The following is a 19,522-nucleotide window of genomic DNA, read 5'->3' as shown; positions in this document are numbered from 1 at the left end:
TCAGTAAAAAAAAAAGATACAGAAATGCATTTTTATGAGTTTGGGGGTGTGAGTGTTAAACTGTATGACAGATGTCTCCGATCCCTGGATCCAGCAAGTGTTGAGGTGATTGGCGATTAAGGGGCTCAGCTTGAGATGGCAAAGACAGTGGTACCTTGGTTCTAAAGTGCCTTGGTACTCAAACACCTTGGTTCTCAAACACCGAAAACCCGGAAGTAAGTGTTCTGGTTTTTGAATGTTTTTTGGAAGCCGAACGTCTGATGCAGCTGTCAGCTATTTGTTCCGGGGCGCCTGCACCAATCAGAAGCTGCGCCTTGGTTTTTGAACATTTCAGAAGTCAAACGAACTTCCAGAATGGATTAAGTTTGGCACTTTGTTTTTGCTACTTATTTTGCGTTTTTGTTTTTGAGGCTTTTTCGGTTAATTTGTTTTTGTGACTGTGTGGAACCCAGTTCAGCTACTGACTGACTGATTGTGTGACTGCGGAAATAGATAAAAGCCCCCATCTAAACAATGGCTATCATCAGTGCAGGTAAGTTTTTTAAAAAAATGTTTTAATCATCTACAATACTGTTCTATTTATTTTATAGCACAGAACATTGATTATTGCTTTCATCTTATGGATCAATGGTCTCATTAGATAGTCAAATTCATGTTAAATTACTGTTTTAGGGGTTGCTTTTAAAAGTCTGGAATGAATTAATCTGTTTTGCATTACTTTCTATGGGAAAGTGCGCCTTGGTTTTGGAACGTTTTGGTTTTGGAACATTTTGGTTTTGGAACGGACTTCTGGAACTTGGTTAAGTTTGAGAACCAAGGTACCGTTGTAGGTGGGGCCTCCTCCCTCAACAGAAAAAGCCAGAGCTGAAAGCAGAGAGTAAGCAGTGATGTGAGCTGGCTGAAAAGCAGCAAGCTGAAGAGAGAATCAGAGCAATGTTTGGTTTCTGTTTGAATCCAAGGCTGCAGCTATGGAATAAATAAGACCTTTTGGGGGTGTTGATGCTGTGAACCCCTCTACTGAAGGCTCATGTGTAAATAAACCATATATCATAAAGACACCACAGTTTCTGTTGTGCCTCATTCCCAGAGGAAACACAAAGCACCAGGAACCCCTGGAATCTTGCACCGCTTGGAGGTTATGTTGGTGTGCAACAATATAATATTATTGTTTGGGTGCTGAACACACTTTAGAAAAATGAGGATGAAAACTGTGCAGTAATATCCATACTTTTTTGTGGGAAGCAGATTGCTTCTTGCTAAATGATATATTTTTTTACACTGCATCCATACTGCGGAGGGATAGGCTGTGAGGTAATTGATGGCTGGTTTCTGATCTGAAGGAGTGTAGCGGGGGGCGGGGGCTGGGGAGAGGCGCTGGGCAGAGAGAATCTTCTTGCTGCATTTACCTTTCTCTTTACTTGTGCCACAACTCTTTTTGTTTGCCCGATCCCCTTTTGCACACAACGCAGGAGAGAGAAGAGCACTCTGTCCCAAGTATGAAGTACAGTAAGATGCATTTGGGTTGAGAGTGGTGCTGTGGCAAAACAACAACAGCAACAACCCAATAAGTAGAGCTGGGCATTTATTGAAACCAGTTATGCTCTCTCTCCCCCCCCCCAGTCCTCTAGCCCCTCCCTAGGCCTTTTTCAGAGCTGACCATTTGTGGAACAGGAAACGTCAGAGCTCCTAGCTGCTGCAGCCTGACTGAGTGGAATTATTTCCTTTCAGGCTGTCCCGTTACCTTTTAGTTGGCAGGACGTCCCCGCCTCTCCCTGCTCTGAACAGCCCCCTTCACTCTCTGCCTCTCCCCCCACTCCTACACTTCTCTCTCTCTCTCTCTCTTCACTGCCAAAAAAGTCCATCCTCCGCCCCCTCCTCAGCTAACTTCCTTCCAGCATTTCCTGAGCTGGATAATCCCAGGATTTGTAAAAACAGGGGAAAGGGGAGAGCGAGAGTGAGGGCACTAACTTAGGGAACCCAGCCCTTGTTTCTGCTAACATTGTCCAGTGGCTGCAGGGGGTGGAGAAAAACACCCAGGGGTGTAAAAAGTAGTGGGCGTGCCTTTTTCTCTGTCATTCTGCTCTTTCCCCTCCCTCTCTGTCTTTTTACAAGTTCGTGGAAGAATCATTTTGCAATCTCTACTGCCTGAAGGACCCATCTTGACATACTTTTGATTGCCGGCTTGGATTGGTTCTGGAGGTTCCTGGGACCTGACAGTGAAGGAAGAGGGAACGTCAGCTAACATCTGCCCCGTTGCTACCAGTCTCCCTGGAGGCATTGCTTCATCACCACCATCCGCCTCCCTCTTTGCAGAAGCCTCCTGAACTTGGGGCTATGATCTCTCTGCTGCTGCCTGCTGGAGATCTCCGCATTGTCCTGACCTCTCCCTTCTGCAACAGAAGCAGCCGCAGCAGCAGCAGCAGCTTCACATCTGGTGGGGATTAATGTGGAGACGTCCAGCTGGAAGTTCTTCTGGACTTTCGATGTGGCTGACCGGAAGAGGGACACGGGCGACGGCGAGGGTCTGAGGGAGTGGGGGAGCTTTGCACTTGTCTGGTGCAAAGTGAGGGGGGTGGGGGGGAAAGAAGGAGGGGGGCTCTTTTCGGAACCAACTCATGAAGAACAAGGGAGGAAAGCCGAAAGTCAAGAGGAAAGGAGCCACAAACGTCTTCGGCTGTGATCTGACAGACTATCTGGAGAGCACGGGACAAGATGGTAATATTTATTTTTAAAACAACAACAACAACCAAGGCCTTATTCTTGCTTTCTCTAGGGATGGGTCTGTTGCAGTGCCTTTTGAATGGGAGGATTAATTGTCTACAGAAATAAAGCAGGGAATGATTATCTGGTGTGGATAGGACTTTAGTGTCTTGTTCTGTCAGTGACCAACTAGCAATGTGCTTAGTTCAGGGAAATGTTTTGCTGTGGGAGAGAGAGGAAGATTAACTATCTGCCATCAAGTCTCTTAACTTGAGGCACACAGAGAAAGGATACTTTTCAGTTACTCAGAGGTGGGGTGCGTGAGCACGAGGCTTCAGGATTGCTCCTTAGGATGTGGCCCTTCCATGTTTCGCAAGACTTTCCCTGCCCCCAACCACAGGATGCCACAGAATCAATGGAGACGGGAGACAGACAGCAGTTCTCAGAATAAAGGTTGTAATGAAGATGTAATGGTGGCTCTTAGGCCCAAGCAAGGCTCCCCAAATTTTCTTACTTGTGAGACAGGGATGTGGGAGAAGGATCCGCCAAAGTGGGAGCACAGCAGCTGGTGCTTCTTACTAGAAACCCCCACCCCTTGCCTACAATCCTTTTTCTCAGACGAGCATATGATGTGTCAGACCGTGGGAGGTGGCAGTGCCAACCTGCTTTTCAAGCGGACGAGATAGGAGAGAGAAGCAGAGAACATTTCTTAAAAGTGGGCTGGGTGACGCGAAACATATTGCCGGGTCTTTGGAAGGTAGAAGGATTCCTCCCACCTTCTTCTTGGAAACTAATATTTGATGAGAAATCGCTCAGGATTTTTCCCCTCCTCTGCCATCTAAATCCACATGACGTTCCCAGTTTAGATTTATTTGGTTTCCTAAAACTCAGACTTTCCGGGCGAGGCGGCTCCTTGAGCAACATTATTAGGGTGTTTATTCAATAAATGTGGGTGACAGTCATTACAGATGCCTCAGAAAGGAAGTGTATTCATAATAAACTAAGGGACTTTGCTGTTACTCAGTGTTGTGGGCTGTCAGAGTACATGACGTTGTTCTCGTGTTTCCTCTCTTACACAGGCACATTATACAGAGCATGTGTTTTCCCCCCAGATCAGTCCATCAAGCTAAGCTTAATTCATTTGACAAATGTTCATGTCATTTGTGTCGCTGTGTACATTGCAACTGCTGCCTAAATGCAGCCACTTTTAGGTTGCTGTTTTTCTCGTTTGTCTGTCCATAGCAATACTTCAGGCCCGTTCATCGAGGAACCTGAAGGATGAACTGTAGGGGGAGGTCTAAGTTTTCCCAAATCAGGCCTCAGCAACTTGGGATCCACAAAATCAAGCATTATCCACCAGCCATGTTAAATGTGGATTTACGCGATTTGCCTGCCTACTGCGCTGTTCCTCTGAGGCCTTGCTGCAACATTAGAGTCAGGGTCTTTTCAGTTGTGGTCCCTGGACAGCAACAACAGCAACACCCACACAGCAACATCCCAGTCCCATCAGCCAGCAAGGGATGATGGGAGGAGTAGTCCAGCTACATCTGGAGAGCTCAACATTGGCCACCCTTTGTGTGTGGATAGCAGTAGGCTAGATAGGCCAAAGGTCTGTTTTGATGTGGCAGCTTCCTATGTGAGTATTTTTTAACTGGCTATGGTTTTTAGTTCTCCGTTGTTGTTTTGTTTACTTGCTTATTATTATAATGCATTTCTTTAATGGTTGTAAGCTGCCCTTGGGGCTAAACGTGGAGAGAAAAGTGTCTTAATAAATAAATGTATTGTTTTCTGTGTGACGCCCACCTCCTCCCGCCCTGGGTTTTTGCAGTCTCAGAAGGGCAGCAAATACTGAAGATTTACTGGTCCCTTGTGGCCACCATACATGGCTTTGTGGGTCTCCAGTTGTGCTGCCTTCTTGATTCAATGTAGCCAGGAAAACAGGAACAAGAAGGCAGCTTTTATTTATTTTGAAGAAAGGCGTGATGGGATCCTGTATATTCTCCAGCGACTGCAGACTTTGTCATCAGCTTCTTTTGCAAGATGGCTCGGTCTACCAGCGTGGTCTGTTGTGAGGAGCAAAAATGGGCAAAAGTGAATTCCTTTTCATGTTTGCTGAATGGCATGTCCCATTGGCCAGCAGTGTGTGATCTAGTAATGAAAGACTCCATTGTTACAGGAGCCATTAGAAGGATGTGAGTTAGATCATAGGGTGTAGGTTAAATCTTAACGATAACAAGAAGCAGAAGAGATATGGGAGTTTTTATTCCTTTGTTCTGCGGCAAGGCAAGGAGGTGGAATAATATTAAAGACAAATCTGCTCTCTAGGTAGCTGTGAGGGCAGGCGGGGGTCAGATGTCACTAGCATGAGACTTAGAAGCCTCCAAATTACCCTAATTGGAGCCCTTGAGTTGAAATGGCATCATTTGTGATGGGCAACCATCTATCAGGGGAAAGCGTTTGTTCAGACCCTCCCCACCATTGGGAGCCAAGCAATAACCTTGAAAGCGGGAGCATTCTACCTGTTACAGTTATTCACTTTGCCTCCTGTGTGGAAAGGGTGGACAATACAGATGGATCTGGCCACTACTTTTTATTTTATTTTTTGCTTTTTTTGTAAAAAAACGGTTTTAGGATTCCTTTGAGATTTTGTTTCTTCAAGGAGCTTGAACATATGATATGGGGCTAGAGCAGAGGTTTCCAATTAGCTAAGTGCTGCGAACCCCCTACTTCTCAAAAGCCAAGCCATGGACCCCCTACTTTATCTCTGCAGTAGTTTTTGTTAATGTGAATGGTGCCAATTGGACCACCATTTGGGAACCACTGGGCTAGAGCGTTTCCTCTTCTTATTCAGAGTAAAGCATTCAGATGTGGGGCTCTGTGAGGAAGAGGTGGGGAACCTGTGACCTTCCAGTTGTTGAACTGGCACCACCCCTGACTATTAACTCTGCTGGCTGAGCCTGGTGGAAGCTGGAATCTAACAACAACAACAACAACAACAAAATAATAATAATAATAATAATAATAATAATAATAATAATAATAATAATACTCTGGGCGGCTTCCAACAAAACACTAAAATACAATAACCTATTAAACATCAAAAGCTTCCCTAAACAGGGCTGTCTTCTAAATGTTTGGTAGTTATTTTTTCTATGGAAAGTCATCCCCTTACTTCTTGGGAAAGTGAGTTTCAAACTGAAGAGGTACTTTCTTTTACCTGTCCTGCGTCTTCCACTCAAACCAGTTTCTCCCCTTGATTGAGTTGTGCACTGATACTTCCAGCTCTCATTATGACTTAGGGAAGGGCACTTAGTAGTTTGGTGGCTGGGAGAGAGATCCCAACTAAAACAAATGTCTAGATGGAGTCACAGGAAGTGGTTTGGCAGTTCTATACAGCTTTCTTCCTTCTAGGTCATCTCTTAGCAATCACCCTTGGCTTATGTAAAGCAGCAAGGGAGGGGGGAGAGACTGGGTTGCTAGAACCGCTTACTTTTGGCTGAGATGTCAATCTAACTTCATGCCTGCTCTGCCACTGAAGAGCACAAATGTTGCTTTTGCCCCTACTGCAGAGGCTGATGGGCTTTGGCATGGTGAAACTGTTTGCGGCCGACAGTTCCTGCTCTGATGATTGGCAGGTGAAGGAGAAGCACGACGAGCAGGCTTGCGGAGGCTTTCAGAACAAATGAATAGCACACAGTCATCTGATAGTGGCATGGCCACTATCATGACTTGCTCACCTGGAATTTGAGGCTCCCATAGCAAAATAGTTTGCTCCTCCTGGATTGCATCCTGACAATCACCACGTTTCACTTTTCTTTGTTTTCTACCTTTCTTTTTTCTCTTTTGTGTGCATCCGTGGGGGTGCACAGAGATTTCTCATGTGATCTGTGCAGATCAGCAGAGGAGCAGGGAAAGGGGCAATTTCTTCCTCATTGTTGCCAAGCCCAGCATTGAGATGGGAAGCAAAATTCCACCCTCTCTGCTCTTCAGATAATGGTCCTGAAGAGTAGAGAGGGCATTATTTTCTCTGCCATCACAGTGCTGGGCTGGGTAACCATTAAGTCCAGTTGTGGCCGACTCTGGGGTTGTGGCGCTCATCTCGCTTTATTGGCCGAGGGAGCCGGCGTACAGCTTCCGAGTCATGTGGCCAGCATGACTAAGCCACTTCTGGTCAACCAGAGCAGCACATGGAAACGCCGTTTACCTTCCTGCTGGAGTGGTACCTATTTATCTACTTGCACTTTGACATGCTTTTGAACTGCTAAGTTGGCAGGAGCAGGGACTGAGCAATGGGAGCTCACCTTGTTGCGGGGATTCGAACCACCGACCTTCTGATCGGCAAGTCCTAGGCTCTGTGGTTTAACCCACAGCACCACCTGCGTCCCTTGCTGGGCTGGGTACAGAGCATTAAATGTCTCTTCACCCAGCCCTGCACCATGATGCACCCTTAAGAATAACCAAGGAAAGTCTCTCCTTCTCCTTCTCCTTCTCCTTCTCCTTCTCCAAGCAACCGCCTAGTCATTCCCAGGATGTGGAAAACATTGGAATGCTCAGGAAACAGGAAAGAGTGTTCCAGTCTGCAATGTTCAAGTGGCCAGGGAACAATGGTGCTATGCTCCTTGCTGCAGCTGGCACATTGGTTCAGGAGCCTGAATGTTTTATGTTTAAGGTGCTGCCACTGCTGATGCCTCTACACCCTAACCTGGTAAAATGGGTGAGGATCTGATAGACAAGCAGAAAAGTCTAGGTGAGCCAGAATGGGCACATGGGCTGATGGTTCAACATCTCTGCTGTAAAACATGTTCTTACTACATGAAGCTCTGCCCTGCCACATATTGGCTGCTAGCAGTGTGTACCAACAGAGAAAGCAGCCACTCACTTGGCTGTTCATACATTACAAAATGTATGAGTTACAAAAGGAAGAAGAGAAACCAATGAATGTGAAAGAGGGTTTCAAAAGTGGAAGAGCTAGAGGTTGGGAAATCTAGAGTGCCTTGAGAAGAGGTCATGATGAGCTTTCTTTCCCCTCCTTTTTCCTTCCTTGTAGGAAGTGGCTTTTAAGCTGGTGGTTCGAATCCCTGCGGCGGGGTGAGCTCCTGTTGCTCAGTCCCTGCTCCTGCCAACTTAGCAGTTTGAAAGCACGTCAAAGTGCAAGTAGATAAATAGGTACCGCTCCGACGGGAAGGTAAATGGTGTTTCCGTGAGCTGCTCTGGTTTGCCGGAAGCGGCTTAGTCATGCTGGCCACATGACCCGGAAGCTGTACGCCGGCTCCCTCGGCCAGTAAAGCGAGATGAGCGCCGCAACCCCAGAGTCGACCAGAGTCAGGGGTCCCTTTACCTTTTAAGTACTTGCTGCTAGCAAGCTTGGCTTCGAAGTGTAGTTTGGGGTGTTGTACAGTGTGAAAAGGATTGTGCACACAACTCATAACAAAACAGCCTTTTCTTTTTTGCACTTCTGGTGCAAATTACCGGTATGTGCAAGACAGCAGCTGTGCTAGTAGCCATGTGTCTTGCCCATGGAGGAATGTTAAAATACACCCCCATACACACAACAGCAGAAGGGTCAAAGGGAGGCATACTGGTTATGCCACAAGTGTATCCACCCTCTCATTTTCTTTGAAACCACGTGAACTCCCAGAGGCGTTTCCCCTCACTATTTTAGGGATTTCTTACAGCAACTTAAAGTTTTATGATGATTAAAACACCTTGGCACCTCTTCTCCATTGCTCTCTCCTTTAAATGAAAAAAGGAAATTTCTCAGCTTCTTTGCATCCCTTGTGGTAGCAGATACTTTCTCAAGCTTTCTTTTGCAACCGGAGATGGAAACTTTGTTAGTTCCTTTTTTAAAAAACCAAACAAAAACAAAATGTTATTAATCCCTGACATCAGCAATGTAAACTGGAATTCCTTGTTCTGCAGCTTACTCTGGAAACAGCACATTTTTTTCTTGGGCTGCCTTGTCCGCTCAGAGCCAAGCCCACAATTTCTTCCTCAAGCAAAGGGAACACTTACTTAACTCTCTGGGCATTTATGCTAAGTCAGGCTTTTAGAATTTGGTGGTTGGATGATGACTGAGCAAACAGACACACAGTCCCATCCTATTCACGCTGGGTCAGAAGTAAATCTCATTTTGCATAGCCTGCAGCTGCAGTTCTGTGTGCATTTACTTGAGAGTAAACTTCATTAGACACAGGGGGTCTTCTTTCTGGCTGACGTTAATAGATTCCCATTGTATAGTTTTGAAACCCAACACTGAATGTAAATTGAGCTCAGCCTGAAACAGTTTAATGAAACATCAAGGAAGAGAAGGAAGAGGCATTCACAGCCGCAAATAGAAAATGGGATACCAGCCAGATTTTAGCACTGCCAAAAAGGATCCAGGGTCTTTGATGGATCACAAACTGAAGGCAAGGCAATGAGGTTACACTGTCTTATAAAACGGCAAATGGCATTTATCACATCAGCTTTTTTGTTAGATAAATGAACTCCTTTTATAAGGTACTGGAATCTGCATTGTAACTTTATTTCACTGGACAGAGAATTGTTTATATGTTTTGAAAAATCATACAATTAAAGTTTTTATTTTTATTTTTAAAAAATACTATAAGAAACTATTTCTCTTGAGAATTTTCCAGTTGACATGAATATTACTCCTGCCAACAACCTTGGCTTCAACAGGATCATTCCTGAGTAGGCTGGACAAATCTTGACAGTTTCAGATTTCTTATTTTTCTAGTCTTAAGTTCAGTTTGCATTTTTTTTTAAAAAAAACCTTATTAAAATTAGTCAGCATTTTAGTGCAAAATTATATTAAATACATATTTTTGTGAACAAAATGAGTCTAATGTATGTATTTTCTATGTTATTTTCACCATATATACATTTTTAAGGCACACTTTCCTCTTCATATACACATTTTGGCACACATTATTTGGTTGGAAGAATGCATCACAAAATTCACAGAAGTCCAAATTTCAAAGTATCGCTGTGTTTCGCTTCTCATATTGTTTCAGAAAGTGCAAATTGGGCAGTTTCGCATTAGAATTTGAAGCAAACTGAATTTCTCCTTCATCCCTACTCCTAAGTATCCTCTCCTGTGTAGAGCCCAAAGGGCACCCTGGTTTTCTAGAGAACTTTGGACAAATAACCCAATTCAACAATGCCTGGGATGCAAGTGGTTGAAAGCTCACAGCAAACACAACTGAAGATAAGTTAGAGTACAGTAAGCCCACAACCTATGCTGGGGTTATGTTCTGGGAAAAGCCAAAATCCTGTACAGTGGGTTGGACAGCCAATGTCTTTTTTCCCCTCAAAGTCCACCCCTTTTCTGCCCCCCCTTTCTATTTGTTTCCATATTTTTTTGCCAAGCATGTAAAGCTGGCAGAAACCTGTAAATTGTGAGTTTACTGTACATACTTGTGCCTCTTGTGTGGTGGTGATGGCACTAGAGAAAGTTTGCCTCTCCACTACTATTGCATCCTCAAGTAGCCACCCAGCAGAGCTGTTTAGAGTACTTAGTGGGCTGGTGAAGTCTGGCCCTAAACTGGGATTATCTGGATGGTCAGAAGCCTTCAGTTCACTTACAATGTGCTTGAGGATTAATTCATTCAATGCTGTCCCAGTATTGCTGCCGTAGTCAGTACAGTTTCAGAGGAGGTGTCTTGAGCATCATCTAAGCCTGCTGTAGGAGAACTGTTTTGGCCATTGTGGCCCCCATACTGACCAGGGACAAGACCATGAAGAATAATTCTCTATTCCTGAGAACAAACTCTCTCACTCACATATAGAAGAAAGAATGCTAAGGTTCTGTTGGCATAATTATAAAGTATAAATTAGGGGCATTGTTCAGCTGCCACATGTATTGGGGAGGGGGCGCACCAAGCTTTTTCTTCCCCAGTGCTACAAATCCTTTAACATTAGGGAATGGGCCATAGCTCAGTGGTAAAGCATCTATTCTGCATACAAAAGCTTCCAGGTTCTATTCCTGGCATCTGCAGGCACAGCTGGGAAACACCTCTGTCTGACATCCTGGAGAGCTGTAGATCACCCTTCCCCAATCTGGTGCTCTCCAAATGCTTGGGACTGCAACTCCCATCAAGATGGCCAATGGTCAGGGATGATGGCGGTGTAGACAGTATTGAGTTGGATGGATAATTGGCCTGACTCAATATAGAACAAATTCCTATGTACCACCACAAATTATTTATATGCCATCCATCTAACTGGGTTGTCCCAGCCACTCTGGGCAGCTTCCAACAAATTATAAACATCAAACTTAAAAACATCTGCCTTCAGATGTCTTCTCAAAATCATGTAGTTGTTTATCTCCTTGACAACTGATGGCAGGGCATTTCACAGGGTGGGTGCCACCACTGCGAAGGCCCCCTCTGCCTGGTTCCTTGTAAGCTCACTTGCAAAGGGAACCACCAGAAGGTTCTCGCTGCTGGACCTCAGTGTCCAGGCTGAATGATGAGAGTGGAGATGCTCCTTCAGGTATACTGGGCTGAGGCCGTTTAGGGCTTTAAAGCTCAGCACCAACAGTCCCCTGTGTGACTCATAACATGATGAAAATGTTAAAGCTGCCCTTGGTTTTTGTTTTACATATGAGGAGCATAACACTTAGTGTCAGAGAAATGTAGGAAAATATCCAGGTCTCCATCTATTCCTCCACAAACGTTCCCTAGGAGAGATTTTGAAATCTGGGCATCGGGCACACGTGAGAAGGAAACTGGGTCTTCATGCTATTTGCTGCATAGTTTGTACTTTTGTTCTTTGTTCTGCCAAACACTGATACTTTCTGTGGAGTCTGCATTTTTATTTGAGGAGAAGCTCTCTTTGAGCCAAACTCCAAACCTGCTGTCCAGATGTGAATTTGGGTTGTCTCTATCGTGGCTCCCCCCTCCCCTAACTGCATGCGCATGCCTGTATTTTAATAGACTTTTTGACAGTGTGATATGTTCTTCTCTGGATACATATGTGTACGAGGGAGTGAGTGAATTTTGAAATTTTTCCTTGTGTACATCATTGTATTGGCTTGTTACACAAATAAGGACAGATAGACTTAAATTTAGTAGGTAGCCCAAAGTGCACTCAGCACAGTTACAACACACGTAGCGATAATGTTTTAATCAGGCGATCATACCAGGCGACTGAAGAGGAAAGAAACACACCAAAATAAAGCCACATGTCTTCAAACATTTTTCCGCCCCTCTCTTACACACAGAGCTTCCATTAACTTCCTGTCTGGAGCCAGGTATGTAAAGCTTTAGAGAAGCAAGGTTGGCCAAGCAGCAGACCCCTGCTACTGTTTCTCTCTTAGTCTGTCACTGACTTAAAGCTGAATTTGATCTGTGCATATTGATAACATCCCAAAACCTGGAGACCAAGTCCTGTGAGGAACAGCTGAGGCAGCTGAGTCCTATGAGGAGAAGAGGCAATTCAGAGGTGATGGGATAACCATCTCCAGAGATTTGAAGGGCTGTCACATAAATGAAATTGGGTTTTTTTGGGGTTTTTTTTGCTGCTTCAGAGGAAAACCTGAACCAATGGGTTCAAATGACAAGAAAGAGAATTCTGACAAAACGTCAGAAAGACCTTTGTGATGGTATGAGCTGCTCAATGGCAGAAGAGACAGCTTCAGAAGGTCACTACTTCTCCTTTGTTAGAGTCCTTTAAGCAGAACAACGTCAGATAAGCCCTGGCAGATCAGATCAGTGTCCCGGCTATTCCAGCACCCTATTCTCATAGTGACCAACCAGATGCCTGTGGGAAGCTTGCAAGCAGGACCCAAGTGCAACAGGACTCTCTCCCTCCTGTAGCAACTGAAATTCAGAAGCAAACGTCCTATGGCAGTATGAGACGAGGGCTGAATGATCACCTAGCAGGGATGCAGTAATAGCAGATTTCCTGCACTGGAAGCAGGTTTGTCCAGGTGACCTTTGAGGAACCTGCCAGCTATGTCTATGACCTGTATGATTCCATGCTGATTACCTCTCCTGCTCCCCAATTCATACTGTGGGCAGTATAGGGGCTGAGTGTTCAGTTTTTGCATTATAGTGCTACAGCACCAGGCTCCACACAGGCTATGCAGCATGCGGCACAATCAGCCCTAAAACTTCATATGTAGCACACAGTGGTGGTGTTTCAGGCTAGGGGCACTTCTCCTGCAGCACAACGTCCAGCCAGGCCTAGACCGGAGGGGCCATGACATGGGGCTAGAATGGGTGAGAGTTCAGGGGAAATTGAAGGCAGAGGGTGCACACCTACATTTGTGCATAACCTGATCCAAATCTCAGCTCCACTCATTCCCATACAGGGGGGAGGGGAGTATTTGACCTGCTGCTAAATTTGCCCGTTTGCCCTCTGATGAAGAAATGACCCGTCCATAATTTTAATGGTAGGTTTATTGTAGCTGTGAGAGACAGAATAACAACAAGAAAACCCTCAGAAACCCAGAAGACAAAAGTCAGAGATTGATGTGCATTATAATGAGTGAAATAAGTATTTGACCCCTTTGCAAAAGATGACTTAGTGTTGTTGCTGTTGTTTAGTCGTTTAGTCGTGTCCGACTCTTCGTGATCCCATTGACCAGAACACGCCAGGCACTCCTGTCTTCGATGACTTAGTACTTGGTGGCAAAACCCTTGTTGGCAATTACAGAGGTCAGAAGTTTATTGTAGGTGGCCACCAGGTTTGCACACATCTCAGAAGGTATTTTGTCCCACTCCTCTTTGCAGCTCCTCTCCAAGTCAGTAAGATTTCAAGGCTGATGTATAGCTACTACAATAAACCTACTATTAAAATTATGGACTGGCCATTTCTTCGTCAGAGGGCAAACAGGCAAATTTAGCAGCGGATCAAATACTTTCCCCCCTCACTGTAGCTCAGTCAGTAGAGCATAGAATCATAGCATTGTAGAGTTAGAGGGGACCTAAAGGTCATGAGACTCTTAATCTTAGAGTCGTGAGTTTGAGCTCCACGTTGGGCAAACAAATCCTGATTGCTGGAGTTGAGGCTAGATGACGCTCATAGTCCCTTCCAGCTTTGCAGTTCTCTGATTCTAGGAGTGATAGGCCCAAGTCCACCCAGTGAGCATCATGGCTGAGTGGGGATTTGAGCATGGGTCTCCCAGGTCCTAGTCCGACACTCTAACCAAAACATCAAATGATTGCTCTAGTAGCTTGGTGTTTCTTTGGCTTCTCTTTTATTTAATATTTAAACTAATATTTTCTTGCATATTTGGGTTTCCATCAGATATGCAGAACACCCTCCTCCCCCATGCTTGCAAGGCCAGTTTTGCCACTTCGCTGGTCACCATGGTGCCACCCGCTTCTCTGTTAGAAGGAACGCTATGTGATGAGCAAAATGTCCAGGCAAATGAGTCCTTATTTATAGAACGTAGCAGGCTGCAAATAGTGGTGTATACTGAAATAAGTACGGTCTGTAGGCGTAGACTGCGGTAGATGCTGGCATACGTGCAAAATATCTCTGTAAGTTCATATATGTGGCTTTTTTCTTGCTGGGCAAAAACAAAAAAACAAAACCTGGCTTGGCTGTTTGAGCTTTTAATAAACTGAAATTGTCTAGCTTGAGTGTTTGCTAAAGTTGGAGGCTCAGGATAGTTTTAGGCATTCTGGCACTCTAAGCTGGGCTTTCTGTGAGCCAGGGCTTCCTGCAGTTCATTCCTGGTTACTGTATTTGTGCTGTGGAACAATGCTAAACCAATAAAGAGAGTTCATCTGAGCATACAATCATAGAATTGTAGAGCTGGAAAAACCCTGAGGGTCATCTGGCCCAACCTCCCTGCAATGCAGGAATCTCAACTACAGCATCCATGCACAATATTTTATTATATATTCTCTCTCTCTCTCTCTCTCTCTCTCTCTCTCTCTCTCTCTCTCTCTCCTAGCCCCATTTGCATATCTTTTGCCTGGAAGGGGACAAAATGTGTGCACAATATGCATATTCAAAAGCTACAAATATTTATATGACTATGTAGGTGTGATTGAATGTGAACTAAGTAATGCATTATAATAAGTGACAAGTTTTATTTGCAGCATTTGGTCTTTACTTTCTGCTGCATTAAGAGGCACACACTTTTAAAAAATGTGCTCCTAAGCAGCCACCTAGATTTGCTTGTACTGAGGGCAGCACTCAGAAGGCAAATGTGAGGATAAGTTATTTGGAAAGAAAATTATCTGCAAGGCTGAAGTTCATAAAAATTAACCTGTACACATAAAAAAATACATCAATTAGGCAGCATCTAGGCATACCTTCAAACAGAAACAATGCAGATTTATGGTGTGAGCTGACCTTTGCTTATCCCTGCTCCTGTAACACACAATACCTGCAAACCCACACAAACTATCCTCTATCTGATCTTCTCATTCTTCATCCTGCCTTTCCACTTTGTCTTAAGTTTTTCAGTATCTTTCTTTCTTTCCTACTCAACATTACCACCACCACCACCACCACCACTACTACTACTGTACTACTACTACTTTACTTAGCTGAGAAGCTTGCAACAGGGTGGTAGTTGCATATGTAACTGACAAGGGTCGGCCAATTAGCACTGTCCACAGCCTTGCTCTGAAAAAGGGGGAGGTGGCTTTATGACTCACACTAGAAACAGCCAATCAGTGCTGTGCGAAGCCAGCTTCTGCCGAAAGCTGGAAGCACGGGTTTCCCTTGTGGGTTGTACGTGTGCTTGAAATATGGTGGCTGTGTTTCCACAGTAGCCTTCTGGCTAAAATTATGTGCATCTGCCTGCCCTCTTAGTGCATCAGAACACCTGTTATCCCCTGATGTACACAGAGCAGGATGCCTGGTCACCTGGATGGACTGGCCCAAGGCAATCAGAGATGTACAGCTATTTACAGGCCTGCTATAATTAGTGCATGAGAAGAACTGCTTGGCGATATTCAGAGATATCAGGCATTCAGTTTTGAGGAGTGGGGACTTCAGCGCTTTTCTCAGTCTACACAGGTGCATGAAATCCATTCTTCAGTCTTTGCAGAGCGGCAGAGAACAAGAATCTATAACAGCAGACTCTTTCCCTCCCTCCACCCGCCCCCCTTGTCTTTAGCTAACATCTCCTCTGGAGATTCAGCAATTTGGTTACCTCCAAGGGAAAACTGACAAGCCCTGTCAATCAGAGCCATGTATTAACACTGATATCACGGGGAGCGGAAGCCATATGTTTGCTCTTGTTCCTTTGCTGTCCGTTCTCGTCTGAGATTATGTTTTCATTATTTCCTCAATCTGCTGCTTGTTTCCTGGGAGCTGTGGCTTATTGTCGCTGCAGCTGAACATTTGTGGTGCTATCACAGCTCTCGGCTTTGTTTCTGCATTTCCTTTAGCAAACTTAAAACAACAGAAACAACAACACCACAAAACGTTTCACTCTGCTGCATATCCTGTTTTACATTTTCCCTCTGCAGTCCTTGCGTGAGGCACGCATCTCGTTCTAATGCACTGGGCCCCCTTCTCCTCTTCCCAGGCTGCTAAACAAATCACATGTTTTTGGCGGCATATTCTCTAAATCAGATTTTACAAGGATACATTTTTTCAAAGGGAAGGCATTTCCACCCCCATCTTTTCAACCGTTTCTTACAGCAGATACATGCTGAGTTGGGGTGGGTGGGTGTGTATTCTGGAGCATGTAGTATATTTCAGCTGTAAAAAGTACAGACGTCTTAGATGAGTGAAGGCAGATACATGAGGCAAAGAAGTAATGGAATACTTTGTGGCCTGATTTCATTCTCCAGCCTAGACTTCAAAGCGATTTATGGTTTTACCCTGGAGAGCCTGCAAATGCAACTTATTTTTATTTATCACTATTATTATCAGCGTGGAGTGCCCAGCACTGCCTGTGCATTTCTAGAAACCAACCCCCCCCCCACATTGTGATTTTGAAATGTATAGTGTGTCATTTGTGAGCCAAGAAATTAGGTAAAATCACACCAAAGTCATGTTTGGGTCTGCCATATTGATTCAAAATGGCTCTCATAACCCACATGGCGATGTATACCCTCACCCCCAGTTCAGCATTCCTCATACTGAGTGCGGTGACAATATCTCAAGAGGCAGCAGAACCTTTGCTAAAAAACTGGTGGAGTCACACTAAAGTCATGTTTTGGTCTGCCACCGTGATTCAAAATGGCTCCTGGCACCCAAATGTCAATAGCTACCTCCTCTTCTTCACTTGAACATGACTAAAAGCCTGGCACAATCAGGAAGGTCCATAGCTCAGTGACAGAGCAGTTGCTTTGCATTCAGAAGATCCAGGCTCTGTCCTTCTCGTCTCCAGGTAAGGTTGGGAGATAACCCTCCTTGAAATACCAGAGAGTTGCTGCAAGTCAGGGTAGACAATACTAAGCTAGATGGGCCAATGGTTTAACTCAGTATAAAGCAGCTTCCTGTGTTTCTATGAACCCTGGCACAACAAAGGTTTCTACTTGCGCTCAACAGGAACATGAATGGAAACTCCTGTGTTGCTTCCCAGATTGAACACGGTAAGATTGGGGACTGAGCAGACAGGGACACGCCTGGTGGTGTGTGCAGCCCTATGCTTCCTACTTGTACGGTGGTACCTCGGGTTACAGACGCTTCAGGTTACAGACTCCACTAACCCATAAATAGTACCTTGGGTTAAGAACTTTGCTTCAGGATGAGAACAGAAACCGTGCGGCAGCAGGAGGCCCCATTAGGTAAAGTGGTACCTCAAGCTAAGAACAGTTTCAGATTAAGAACGGACCTCCAGAATGAATTAAGTTCTTAACCCGAGGTACCACTGTATTCATATTTCCTGTTCAGGTATAGTACCCATATTATCTGCCATGAGCTTTAGTTAGGAACACAGTCAGTGATGTGAATATTCCCGTTATTCTGAAACCTGTTTTAAAAAACCAAATCTATACAATATTCACTGGTACTTTTAGCACAGTAATTTCTTCTTCTCCAGGGAAACTGCACTTTACTGTTGTAGTAGTTTGGGTGCCAAACACGCTGTCTCCTTTTTCTTCCACAACCCCTGCCCCCCTCTCCGTTCTCTGTTATTTTGCATTTTCCTTGGTAATTAATAGCCTATTGATGCAAAAGTTAGAAAGGATTAGCATAAAGAAAATGTAAAACTGTTCTGCACTTCATTAAAAAAAAGGCAGCCATTTAGTTTTCATATTTAACTGACTAAAACTCCCCATAATGAACTCAGCATAAATGCATCAGATTTTCCAGTCTGCTAAGCCTGTCACTGGGGAATTGCTTTGCAGATGTTTTCTTTAAACAGGGTCCAGCATGAAGTGGAATGCAAAGATTCTCATCTGCAGATTTGGTCTGAGAGCCATCTAAAGGCCCAAGTGAAAGGGATGCAAGAGACTCTTCAATGGATCTCCCCATTCCATGAAACAAGTGTTTTATCAGTTCAGAAGATACTGTATTCTGTGGTTCCTGAGCAACTTGTATTATATCATGCCAACATCCCCCCCCCCATTAAATGGATGCCTTGGCTCAGTAAATAAATATTTAGTAGTTGGTCTCCACAGCCCAGTTAAGTTGGAAAGCTCTGCCAAGATGGATGGATTTGCCAATTTAATGAAAACAAATTAGGTATTCCAACTTGACTGGGTTATGGAACAAGCTGCATGGGAATTCAAGTTATGTGGGTGCTATGATCTTTTGCTGCCAAGAGCTGCTTTTTTCATTATTATATGCCCAAACTTACTGCTTGCATGTGCTCTGAATGAGCAGTTTTCACAGTAAACAGCCTTCCCCAACTTGGTGCACTGCATGCATCAAGCAAGACTGACACAGAACAGTGCATGAGTCTGCTCTTAGGACACCTCCAGATGGCCTGTTTATTGAGCGGCCCTTCTTTTTTGTTTTCAAGGACATTGGGCGATGTTGTCTATGCCAATGAGTGTTCATTCTGATTTGTTTGTGCAGAGGTTAGATGGCATTTTGTCAAAGCAAGTGTTATCGCACACTTTCTAGTGACTTTCCCCATCACTTTCCTTATTTTGGGGGGAAGCGGATTAGTTGCATCAAAGATCCTAATTATCTATAATCGCTCAACCTGAATTTGCTAGCGTGTGATTGAATCCCACCCCAAAACACCCTAAGTCACCAAATGTGTTGAAACTTTGCAATGGATTCTTGAATAAGGGGCTCTTGAGTTCCAAATCCAACGGACAAGTAGCCCCCCACTCTGTTAACTCTGCAGCAGCACACACAGAGATGATGGTATCTAAGTTACTGACCTTAGCTGTTTTTAATAACAATTGAAATGTTCCTTTTCACTAGCAGCTATATTAAAAGATGTTTTCCTTTCTTGGGCACCCCACTGTATGAAATAACAAGGAATGGCAATTTGTGAAGTGGGGAATTCCAGTGTTCCTGATGGGAGAGGCTGGCCATCATCCTCGTATTTCACTTTTATTCTCAATTTAAGGGAAATAAATGGTACAGCAGTTATTTAAATGTGGCGCAGCTTCAAAGACTTGAGCCGTGGTCAATGTGTCATGCTTCACAAACTTGTTTGGGGCTTCCACCAAAACACACACACATACACGAATTTCAGGCAAACAATGTGAGTTGCCTGCACCAGCCTCCCCTCCCAATTAGTCCTGGATTTGTTTTCTTCTCTGCTGTAATGTGATCCTGGGCATGCCTGCATCTAATACAGAGAGTTCAGAGGCTCCTTTGGAGATGCTTTGTTATATACACCATGCTCTGCAGAGGCAAGAGGGGAGGCAGGCAGGAGGAATGTCTGTCCTGCTGTTGGATTCTCAGCTGCCTGCCGAGGCTCAGAATTCTGCCTTTGCAT

General features: G+C 44.5%; 1 protein-coding gene and 1 long non-coding RNA gene across 2 annotated transcripts in view; one reads left to right on the top strand and one right to left on the bottom strand.

Moving 5' to 3' along the window:
- Nucleotides 1–290: 290 nt before the first annotated feature.
- LOC310844022 overlaps nucleotides 291–19,522 on the bottom strand; it is a 322,076-nt gene continuing 302,844 nt past the window's right edge. The window contains exon 2 of the long non-coding RNA XR_014563890.1: nucleotides 291–460. This is a non-coding gene — a long non-coding RNA (uncharacterized lncRNA). The remainder of the gene's footprint in view (nucleotides 461–19,522) is intronic.
- The window catches only part of ARHGAP31 (Rho GTPase activating protein 31), an 88,173-nt gene continuing 70,350 nt past the window's right edge, over nucleotides 1,700–19,522 (top strand). Inside the window, exon 1 of the mRNA XM_083736024.1 lies at nucleotides 1,700–2,715. Coding sequence (XP_083592150.1) covers nucleotides 2,616–2,715 — 100 coding nt within the window. The 5' untranslated portion in view covers nucleotides 1,700–2,615. The remainder of the gene's footprint in view (nucleotides 2,716–19,522) is intronic.

The sequence above is a fragment of the Podarcis gaigeae genome (genome assembly GCF_964106915.1).
Source record: "Podarcis gaigeae genome assembly, chromosome: 4".
Classification (NCBI taxonomy): Eukaryota; Metazoa; Chordata; class Lepidosauria; order Squamata; family Lacertidae; genus Podarcis; species Podarcis gaigeae.
This window is presented reverse-complemented; position numbering and strand designations above follow the sequence as displayed.